This window comes from Eulemur rufifrons, chromosome 19 (genome assembly GCF_041146395.1).
Source record: "Eulemur rufifrons isolate Redbay chromosome 19, OSU_ERuf_1, whole genome shotgun sequence".
NCBI classification, from domain to species: domain Eukaryota; kingdom Metazoa; phylum Chordata; class Mammalia; order Primates; family Lemuridae; genus Eulemur; species Eulemur rufifrons.
The window spans coordinates 7,201,105-7,213,449 of NC_091001.1; the positions used below are offsets into that span (position 1 = coordinate 7,201,105).

General features: G+C 36.4%; 1 protein-coding gene across 1 annotated transcript in view; it reads right to left on the reverse strand.

The window, feature by feature from the left end:
- N4BP2 (NEDD4 binding protein 2) overlaps positions 1-12,345 on the reverse strand; it is a 52,885-nt gene that overhangs the window by 7,378 nt on the left and 33,162 nt on the right. Inside the window, exons 13-15 of the mRNA XM_069494767.1 lie at positions 11,576-11,714; positions 4,939-5,127; positions 3,253-3,421 (exon numbers count right to left, since the gene is read on the reverse strand). Of these exons, the coding sequence (XP_069350868.1) occupies positions 3,253-3,421; positions 4,939-5,127; positions 11,576-11,714 (497 nt within the window). The remainder of the gene's footprint in view (positions 1-3,252; positions 3,422-4,938; positions 5,128-11,575; positions 11,715-12,345) is intronic.

Consider the following 12,345-nt stretch of genomic DNA (forward strand, 5'->3'; position numbering starts at 1 on the left):
GGATCAAGGTTTATTTGCCAGCGGGCTCAGAGGGGTCTCGCCACTAAATTTTGAGCCCCATCTACCCAATTTTTCCCATTTATGTTAAGTTGGGGTGATCTAAGGGGAGGGGTCTCAGGTGACTAATGTCTGCCAGGTAATAAGTTAGGTTAGTGTCTGCACCAGGTAATAGGTTTAATATTATGCTGATGTGCCAGATGTTAAGTTAGTAATATACTAATGCACCAGGTGTTAGGTTGGTAATATGTTAATGTGGGTCTTCCGTGAGGGGTGGGGGTCCCAGGTGGCTGCTGTGCTAAGTAAAGATGGGGGTTTTCTTTATCAAGAATATAGAAGATAACCAAGTATTTATTGAGTAAATGGCTATTAATCCATCCTCTACAGAGGGACTATCTCTTATAGTATTTCTATATACTTGAAGAGTTTTTCTTTTCTCTAAACAACGTGTTAAATTGCTCCTAAATTTTCTCTTTTCTAATCTTTACTGCTGTTTCTAGATTTTCTCCAAGATTTCCAAAATTCAATTTGAAAACTACAGGGGTGGGAGAATTTGCTACAGTATCAGAGAATGTCAGCTAATAACATGTAGAATGAACACAAATTACAAAATACTGTTATGCAACCATAAACATAATAAGTGATTCAGCCAAGGATCATCGATGAATGCTAAAACCATTAGGTGAAATATTATAGATACTGTAGATAGAAATATTATAGAGAGATATAGATTCACAGAGCCACAAAGTATCAACCACAAAAGATTACTAATTAATTACAAAGGGGGAAAAAGTACACTTAAAAAGAAAAATCTGATAGAGTCCTACTGCAGCTAAGAAATCAAACTTTACATTACCAATAATGGGACAAACTGACCATATATGTCTCTTGATGTATTCACCAAGGATGGCTTAGCATCACTTAAGTAGTATTTTTACCCAAAAAAAATTTTAGCTTGAATCTAATCATGAGGAAACAATCAGGCAAATTAAAATTGTAGGACAATCTACCCAATAACTGGCTTGGAGTCTTCAAAAAATGTCAACAATGTGGATCATAAAAAATAGGCAGGGGAACTAGTCTATATTACAGGAAACTACACAGACATAAGGCAATCAGCTAAAACACATGATGCTTGATTGTATCCTGGACTGAAGGGGGAAAAGGCACAGCTATATAGGACATTATCCATATAAGTGGAGAAATCTGAATATAGCCTGTATATTAGACAATATTACTGTATCACTGTTACATGTCCTAAAAGCGACAATGACATTATGGCTATGTCAGAGAATGAATTTGTTTTTAAGAAATATGCATGCCAAGGTATTTAGAGATAAAGCACCACAAAGTCTATAACTTATTTTCAAATGGTTCAGCAAAAAGCAATTTTAGAGAGATTAAGACATTAACAATTGACCAAGCTAGGTAAAGGATATATGGGTATTCATTGTATAATTCTTTCAACTTTTCTGTAGGTTTTTAATTTATTCAATATAAAAATTTAGGAAAATGGATAGTGATAAGAGTACACATGCTGATACATAAAAATAAAGCTCACTGCAACATTATAACTCAATTTCCATCAAAACAGGAATGGATACATTATGATGCATTCACAGAATATTATATGCAGTTATAATCCACCAGGATGAGTAGAGCCCTCAAGATAAGTAGTAGACCCTGAAAACTGTATTTGGTGATAATAAAGAAAGTGGCTTGGCTAATGATGCAATGTGACACCATGTACATTTTCTTAGAACTCACAAAAGGAATACCATAAATATGAACACCTGCACATATAGTAAAGGTATACAAAATGGACAGAAAAGATGTAAATCAAATTTGCAGGATGGTAATTTCCATTAGAAAAGGAGAGAAGAAAGAAGAAAGGATTGGGAAGGAATGCAAAGGGAAGAATAAAAATAAATGAGAAACATGGCAAAATGTTAGCACTTGTTACTTGGATTCACTGGTGTGTAGGTGTTTATAGTATTACTCTGTAACCTTTTCAATATGGTTACAACATTTTATGATAAACATACGAATTTTCAACCTTACATATCAATCTTAATCAACTATTTAATAAGTGATATGCATCAAATTGGTAAACCTATATAAAGTATAGTAAAAAGGCTTCTAAAATGTATGTAAACCAATCAATCAGAATAACAGAGCTCTCAGGGACAGGGCAGAGCTGTGGAGCCATCAGGCAACAGAGCTGAGGCATGGGGCTCTAGCACCTCCCAATAAAATGGAAGATAAAGAGAAAGCAGAGAATTCAAAAATAGTCTAGTACTGATGAAAGGAGATGACAGATAGTATCACAGTCGGAGGTAACTACAACAGATTGAGCTTTTCTAATAAGTACGACCATCTGATGATGAAAAGGAATAAGATGCTAAACCAACATGATGCTTTAATGTATGTGAAGTACATGATATTGAATGGAGACATATAAAAGATCCTCATTCAAAGCCCTGGGAAGAGGTAGAACTTAGATATGAGGCAGGTGGTCTTTCCTACTGACCTGCAAAGATAAGATATGTGCAGAGAGAGAAAGGGTGACCGCCACACCGCAAACTCTCAGCAATCCTGCCTTCTGTGATCATTCTGCAATAATCCTATTCCCTTATTTACTTCTGTATTTTATTAAACATCTATTGAACAACTGATATCTAATAAATATCTATTAATAAATGTCTATTGGACAAAGATATATATTTCTTAAAGTTCTCATTTATAAGTCACAGGATTCTCAGATTACACTATGCCATCCCTTTAATAAACACAAAAGAGGAGTACAAATAACTGAAACAAAAAAGAAAAAAGAAAAAAATGGTTAATGGTCTTGCCAATGAGGATTCTTTCCTAAGGGTTTTTTTTTGTTTTTTTGTTTGTTTGTTTGTTTTGTTTTCTTTTTTAATAGAGAGGGTCTCACTATGTTGCCTGGGCTGGAGTGCAGTGGAGTGATCATAGCTCACTGGGTCCAAGCGATCCTGCCACCTCAGCCTCCGGATAGCTGAAACTACAGGCATGCACCACCATGTCCAGATAATTTTATTTTTTGTGGAGACGGGGTCTTGCTACGTTGCCTAGGCTCTAGGTTTTCTTGAAGAATGACTAATGCAAACATCTACAAATGTGGCACAGATATTCTCAGCCCACATATTCAGACTCTTCTGAATTTGCAAGTTCTGTCAACATAAGCAAAAATATATAGTCTATTGAAATTTGTCATTACCATAGTCCTACCTTCAGTTTTCTGCTGTAAAACTGTCATCAAATGTTCTATAGCTTCATCCACATGCAGCCCGTGGAGGTCTAAAACGTTCTGAGGCAGCAGGGAGGCATTGACTTTCTCAAAGATCTCCACAGCAGCAAGATGATTGGCTTCTTTCATCTTCTGCTCATGAAGACTACCCTTTAATTACAAACATATCCCCAGTGGACACTTTAGATATCTGCTACTTAGGCAATGAAGAAATTAATAGTGTCCCAAGTCAAAGGCAGAAGAAAAAAGGAACAATAAATCTGAAATCTTAAATAATGCAATGGGCTAATACACAAGAATGCATCAAAATTTAGGTAAATTTCAGTAAATTAATAATGTAGTTCTTAAATTACTGAATCTTTGTTTCTAACATTTCCTGAACCAAAAATCATAAGAGGGAAACAATTAAACGCCACCCATCTGTGATGGTTAATTTTAGGTGCCAACTTGACTGGACTGAGGGATGCCTCGACAGTGGGTGAAGCATGTTTCTGGGTGTGTCTGTGAGGCTGTTTCCAGAGGAGACTGATGTGTGAGCCGGTGGACACAGAGGAAGACCTGCCCTCAATGTGGGCAGGCACCGTCGACTGGGGGCCCATCTGGGACAAACAGGCAGAAGAAGGGGGACTGCTCTCTCTCTGCTTTCTCTCCCTTCCAGAGCAGGAAGCTTTTTCTCTTTCTGCCTTCGGACATCAGACTCCAGGTACTTCAGCTTTCGGACTCTGGGACTGGGGCCTTCAGCCTCAGACTTGGGGCTGCACTGCCAGTTTCCCTGGTTCCGAGGCTCTGGACTTGGACTGAGCCATGCTACCGGCTTCTTTGGTTCTCCAGCCTGCAGACAGCCTATTGGAGGCCTTCTGCACCTCTGTGATCATGTGAGCAATTTCCCCTAATAAATCCCCTTTCATACATCCTACTGGTTCTGTCTCTTTGGAGAATTCTGACTAATATACCATCTCAAGAAGGAACCCACTGATTTATTATTTGCATATCCTTTGATAATCGTGGGTCTTGTCTTGGTATTAGCTTTCAACATCTTGTAGTTACCCTTGAAACCATCCCCCAAAGTCTGTTGTTAGGGCTATGACAGTTTGATACTCTTCTTTGCTCCATCACGAAGCAGTAAGCCACATGGAACCACAAAAATAAAAAGTGAATCAAGCAGGTATTTTTTAATAGCACCATGTCAAATAAGCCTAGGTAAAAATTTTACTTCCCTGAAAAATATTAATGTCATTTTCTTTTCCTGACTATAAAAGTGATACATTACTAAAAATTGAAACATGATAGAAAGCACAAAATCCTTGTAATCATAGCCTGAGATGACCAATGTTAACACTCTGCTGCCTTTCCTCAAAACCTTGTATCTGTTTAGAAGTATTAATAGTACTAAATGATAGACTGCAACCTAAAAGAAAATATGGACTGTCAGAATAAACTCTAATTTATGGAAGCTGTAAATACAAAAGCAACCACAGTAACTGAGCATTTCAAAGGAGATGAAATTCTCAGAACAATACATTTCTTAGGTATTAGGATACCTTACATAATTTCTGCATTCCCCAGAATAACTTAATCTTGTCACAATATAGATGTTGTTATCTGCTCCAAGATTATTTAGATATTTTAATTGACAAAGAAAAAATCATAATCATCTTTCCATTTACCTGTTGGGCATAAAAGGTGGCAACGTTTTTCTTCCCCATCCGATAAGCTTCTTTTGCCTTACTGTAGCATTCTATCCTCTTCTGTTGGTGCAGGAAAGCCTCCGCCCTGTAGTCATCATACTCTGGGTACTCAAAATCCTGAAAAGATGGTTCGCTTGGTGTATCTTCAGTCTCTTTTGATTTCTTTGCCTATAAGATGTTATGCAATAAGCAATTACAAAGCAAGTAAAAAACGAATGCCGTACCTTCAGAAAATGCATACAAAAAGCAGGCTCTCCTATTTTTCATCTTTCTTCTCAAAAAACAGATTCTCCCCAGTGTCTACCTAAGTCAAGCACTTAACGACTATCACTAACTTTTTTTGCCATTAAGGGTTACCCCTTTTTTAACCACTCATCTCAGGAGATGTCGAAGAGTTCTCTAAAATTATCAAAATATAATTAGGTCAAAATCAAGCCAAAAGACAGAATATAAGATATTCAAAGAATAAAACTCACTTATCCAATGCAAAATTTCCAATTTTTAGTTGGTAAATATATTCAAAGTTTCAGTCATTAAAGTTATTAATGGTGTTTTTGAAATTCGTATATTTTTAAAAAAACAATCAATAAAATAATTGAATAATCTTTTCTTTAAAACACAAGGGCTGGGCTGGGCAAGGTGGCTCATGCCTGTAATCCTAGCACTCTGGGAGGCTGAGGCGGGAGGATTGCTTGGGGTCAGGAGCTCAAGACCAGCCTGAGCAAGAGTAAGACCCTCATCTCTACTAAAAATAGAAAAAATTAGCCAAGCAACTAAAAATAGAAACAAAAAATTAGCAAGGTGTGGTGGCGAACACCTGTAGTCTCAGTGACTCGGGAGGCTGAGGCAGGAGGATAGCTTGAGTCCAGGAGTTTGAGGTTGCTCTGAGCTAGGCTAACACCACAGCACTCTAGCCTAGGCAAGACTCTGTCTCAAAAATCAAAAAACAAAAAACACAAGGGCTGCCAGGCATGGTGGCGTGTGCCCATAATCCTAGCTACTCAGGAGGCTGAGGGGGGAGGATCACTTGAGCTTAGGAGTTGGAGGCTGCAGTGAGCTATAATCACGCCATCGCACTCTATCCTGCCCAACAGAGCAAGACCCTGTCTCTTAAAAAAACAAAAAAAACCCACAAGGGCATGTGGAATGATCGTGCCTGGCAGTTAGTAAAAATCCTAAGTATGGGCCGGGCGCAGTGGCTCACGCCTGTAATCCTAGCACTCTGGGAGGCTGAGGCGGGTGGATCACTCAAGGTCAGGAGTTCGAGACCAGCCTGAGCGAGACCCCGTCTCTACTAAAAATATAAAGACATTATATGGACAACTAAAAATCTATATAGAAAAAATTAGCCGGGCATAGTGGCGCATGCCTGTAGTCCCAGCTACTCGGGAGGCTGAGGCAGTAGGATCGCTTAAGCCGAGGAGTCTGAGGTTGCTGTGAGCTAAGCTGACGCCACGGCACTCACTCTAGCCTGGGCAACAAAGTGAGACTCTGTCTCAACAAAAAAAAAAAAAAAAAAAAAAAATCCTAAGTATGTTTATGGGACAGTTTCAATCAGCTGACTACCACCAGCCACTGTGATTATGTTGACTATTACACAATTTCAATGACCTTTTAAAAAAATTATCTGTCATGTTAATTATCATCCAAAACAGATTCTTACAGAAGCAAAAGTAACTCTAATTAAAATCACAAGATAATAAAAATAATAATTATGCAGCTTTGCTCTCTAAATAGGAAAACTGCATTTTTTGAACAGTATTTTCAGACTGTTCATCCAGATATCTCTAGAATATCAAAAGCCAATGTTAAAAATAGACATACAGTGACTTCCATATTCAATTTGATTTTTCACTTATCCCTTTCTACAAAGTCTTAGTTACAGAGAACTACTTGCAAACAGCAATCTATCTCTTAGCTTGTCACAAGGAGAAAAAATTAATTAGCATGATTTAAGTTGATTTTCTTAAAAGCATAAAAGAATCCCAACTATCAGGTGCCATACCTAGAAATGTATAAACATTTAAGACCAAAACAAAAAAAAAATTCAATATTTTAAACAAACTATGCTTTTCTGATATAATTAAAACTAGTATAGATTACTTGTCAAATTTCAAGAAGCTGAAAATCATCATTTAATTAAAAATATTATCAAGAATTATAATACATTCTATAATATAATCTTCAATGATACATTGATTTAAATTTTTATGTAATATTTAATAAATATCAAGTATTATGTTTTGTTTTTGTTTTTTTTTTTTTTTTTTTGAGACAGAGTCTCACTCTGTTGCCCAGGCTAGAGTGAGTGCCGTGGCGTCAGCCTAGCTCACAGCAACCTCAAACTCCTGAGCTCAAGGGATCCTCCTGTCTCAGCCTCCCGAGTAGCTGGGACTACAGGCATGCACCACCATGCCCGGCTAATTTTTTCTATATATATTTTTAGCTGTCCATATAATTTCTTTCTATTTTTAGTAGAGATGGGGTCTCGCTCTTGCTCAGGCTGGTCTCGAACTCCTGAGCTCAAACGATCCGCCCACCTCGGCCTCCCAGAGTGCTAGGATTACACGCGTGAGCCACCGCGCCTGGCCAAGTATTATGTTAAAATGATAGGTATAATAAATATAATTAATTAATAAAAATAACTGTTTCAAATTTCCTCTCTGTGAAGAGTTCAAAAGTCAAGAAAAGTTAGGGAAAAACTGGCCTAATATATATAACAGTAGGTGGTTAAACAATTTCTTCATTCATTATATTTTGCTTATTTATCCCCTAGAATTCTAGAGGCTTCAAAGAATTAAAGAAAGGAAAAGAAAAAAGGTATCACCACCCCCCCTAACTCATTACCAGAGCCTAAAACCTATAGATTTGTTGATTTATTTTTGTAACAAATACCCAACTTATTTTATGAAAGAACACAAGTATGTCTCCTCTATAAGAATATTCATAGAGACTAACTCCTGATGTCACTCTTACCAGTGCTTAATCACAAGCTTCTTTATATTAATGTTTAAATATTCTAGGGGTACATGGCTTGCTTCCCTAATAAAATAAAAACTGTGGAGGGGGTAATAAAAATACTTTCTCTGGCTTTTGAAACCCCCATAAGTGCCTAACACTATTGAACATAATAAATATTTCATAGCATTAGAGTCTCTGTTAGTGTTTGTACTAAAAAAAGGCAAATCATATCTGATTCTCTGGCAAGAGACCCTTCATTTATTTTTTTTAAACAAACAGTATATAATAAAAGATACTTTGTTAAATGGTCACTCTTTTAGAATACAATAGAGCTTTTTTTTATATTTTTATATAATATAAATTTTGTTATATTAATTTCATAGTGACATGGTTTACTATTATTTCATTTACAAGAGTCAAGTGTAATATTTGCCTTCTAGGAATTTATCTATATTCTCTTGAAAGCATGATGCACTATAATACCAAAATTTCCTATGGTAACAAACCTGTAAAATTTAATAAGAGCTAAAGAAAAACATAGTAGTATTAATAAAATGGAATTTTAATTATAATTTGCTGAAAACAGACAAATGAAAATGTTACTGGCACCATGACTTCCCCTTTAGTAATACGATCCCTTAGCATCCTGGGATAGCAAAGAGACAGATTATTCAGCTCACAAATCTTAAAAGATTTTTATCAGTTTTATAACATCCACCTACATTTTGTGGGCAAGGCTAAGAATAAGAATCTCCAGAATAATTTAAAGTTCACATTTTGGCCAAGCTTTACACAACTCACAAAAACTCCTCTTCTGATTACAACATTTTCCAATCATCTCCTCTTTGAGCAAGCACAGCTTCTTCTCATGACCTTCTCTATCACCACAATGACCCACAGTGCCTTGTATATCATCAGGAGAGAGAAGTAATCTTCATTGCCAACTTGGCTTAGAAGGTCTCATAATCATCTCCCACACTATCTGCATCTCATAATATATTGCATCTATCCATCTGTGGTACCATGTTGTCCAGCTGGACAAAGGCATCAGTGGTAGCACTAACAGATCACATGAAAATCTAAATTATCTGAGTCCTACATATCAACTAACTGATGATGAAACATTCGAAGAAAAAAGGGAGCATGCAATTCATCCCTGAGTGGTTTTATTAATAAGAATAGCAGGTGATAAAGTTCTGTAAAAAGTCTAATGCTGATGCAAGATTAATATATAAAATCAATTACATTTCTATGCATTTGCAATAAATAATCCCAAAATAAAGAAACAATTCCATTTCTAATAGCATCAAAAAAGAATGAACTACTGTATATAGAAATCAATTTAACAACAGATGTGCAAAGCTTAGACTCTGAAAACTATAGCACACTGTTGAAAGAAATTAAAGAAGATGTAAATAAATTGAAAATACCCCATGTTCATGGATTGGAAGACTTAAGATTGGTAAGATAGCAATACTCTTCACATTGAGCTACAGATTCAACACAAGCGCCATCAAAATTCCAACTGGCTTCTTTGCAGAAATTGACAAGCTGATCCTAAAATTCACATGGAAATGCAAGGGGCCAAGAATAGCCAAAATCTTAAAAAAAGAAGAACACAGTTGGCAAGACTCACACTTCTCAATTTCAAAACTTACTACAAAACTACAGTAAGCAAGACAGTGTGATACAAACATAAGGATGGATATATAGATCAATGGAATAGAATTGAGAGTCCAGCAATAAACCTGCACAATTACGGTCAATTTATTTTCAACAAGAGTGCCAAGAAAATTCAATGGGGAAAGGAGAGTCTCTGCAACAAATGGTACCAGAACAAGTGGATAAGCACACACAAAAATTAACTTGGACCCCATTCTCACAACATATACAACATATACAAAGATGAACTCAAAATGGATTAAAGACCTGACACATAAGACCTGAAACTATAAAACTCCTAGAAGAAAACATGGGGGAAAGCTTCATGAAGTTGGATTTAGCAATTTCCTGAATACAATACCAAAAGCACAGGCAACAAAAGCAAAACTAGACAAACTGAACCACATCTAACCCAAAGACTTCAGTGCCACAAAGGAAACAATCAACAGAGTGGAAAGGCAACCTATGGACAGGAAGAAAATATGTATAAATCTTGTATCTGACAAGGATTTTTATCTAGAATATATTAATACAAAGAACACAACTCTATAATAAAGAGAAATAACCCAATTTAAAAACAGGCAAAGAATATAAATAGATATTTCTCCAAAGAAGAGGTACAAATGGCCAATGGCATATAAAAAGATGCTCAACATCAGTAGCCATCAGGGAAATGAAAATCAAAGCCACAATAAGATACCATTTCTGTATTAACCATGTCTTTTTTCCCTTTTTTATTTCTCACTCTGTTGCCCAGGCTAGAGTGCCGTGGCGTCAGCCTAGCTCACAGCAACCTCAAACTCCTGGGCTCAAGCGATCTTCCTGCCTCAGCCTCCCAAGTAGCCAGGACTGACCACAGGTACATGCCACCAGGCCCAGCCTTTAACCATGTCTCTTATTTTCTGTATTCTGATGTTGACACTTACAGCCTTGCTGTCCCTGGAGAGACTGCTTCCTCACTTCCCTCCATCCCTGCCACCCCTCCAGGTTTAACTAATTCCCTGAGATAGCAAACACCTGCCTGCAAGCACACCTTTCATTTGCAAACCAACCAATCCCAGAGCACCTCCTTTTTGTGCCTCTCACACTCCAGGCCACCACCCACCTGCCCTAATCACCCCAGGGCCAAGTATTAGACAACTTGGGGCATCCTCTATGCTCCAGAGCCTGCTAAAATTATTTAAACTAGCCAATCCTAAACCTGCTTACCCTGCCTTGCCCATTCCTTCCCACAGAGACCACAATAAAGACTTTTGCCCACATTTCCTCCCCAATTCCCTCTGCCTCCTGACCTACCCTGCTGGCTCCACAGTCTTCCTAGCAAGCCACACCTCCTGTTTCTAGGGAATCTGTAAGTGTAAGAAACTTCTTCCTTCATGACATTTCCATGTCTGCATGATATACCTGATTAAAACAAATCCTGGGTACCCTTAAAACAACTTCACACCCACTAGGATAGATATAATCAAAAGGACAGATAATAACAAGTGTCAGTGAAGATTTGGAGAAACTGTAACCCTCATATATTTCTGGTGGAAATGTAAAATGGTGCGGCCAACTTTGGAATAAAGTTCGACACTTTCTCAAAAGGTGAAACATTTCTGCGCACATATTTACACTCTGAGACCCATCATATTACAAATCCACTGCTATTCAATTAAGCCTCATACTCTACTGTGTTCACACACTGGAGTACAGAGACATAGGAGAAATTCAAGTGCCTGTTCATTACTCACACTGAAGGAAAAAAAGTCACCTGTAAATTCATTCTTTTGAGTACACAGATATTCTAAACAAACTAGTGATTGGTAGTTAAAATTTTAATCCAATCAAAATGATGAGAAACAATCATTACATTCATTATATTACAATCATTATATTGTTACAATTATACAATCATTACACAATATCACAATTATTATATTCAACAAGCCAATTATATTTTTATAGACAATTATCTACTACTATAGAAAAAAAATAAGTAACTTCATACCTTTTTCTCTTTAGACTTCTGGGCAGTATGAGAAGTGACGTTCTCATTTTGGTGAACAAACTCTTGTGCTACAACTGTTTTTACAGGGTCCCCTTCAAGAACACAGTTTAGAAATTGTACTGTGTGTTCTAATGAATAGCTGTAGAAAGTTTAAGTACAAACATACTAGATCAATAAATGAAAATAAAAGTTATGCAGAGACATTAACATAATCAATTTTCAAACATTTTATGAGAATATAAAAGACTGGCTTACTTTTAAGTTTTCAACATTGAAATTAAATGCTCATTGTATATCAAAAAGTCAAGAATGATTAGAGGAGAAATTATCAAGTAATAGGCTCTCAAAAATTAATTTTCAAAAAATTAACACCAAAAGGTAACATATTGATAATTCAATTTCTGATCTTTTATTCCAGGCAGATTATCCACAACAAATATTTCTTTCATTTTATCATCAATTCTCCTTAAATCCTTTGTTGAATTCACACATGCTTTTATTATAGTTTCCTTCAAACATCAAACACAGACAACAGACCTCTAAGCTGACATTTTTATTGTTATCAAATTCCACTTTTACTTATAAAAGGGGGATTCTAGTCAAAGAAAGTCTAAGCGGGGATACAGAAAAGGAAAAGTAAAACACCATCCTACCTCTCTCTCTCATCCCTACATTATTTAGGCATGTTTTCAAGGTGATCCCATATTGTATGAAATTCTACAATATTGACAAATATCTGATATACTCATGTTCCAATATTTAAAGAAATC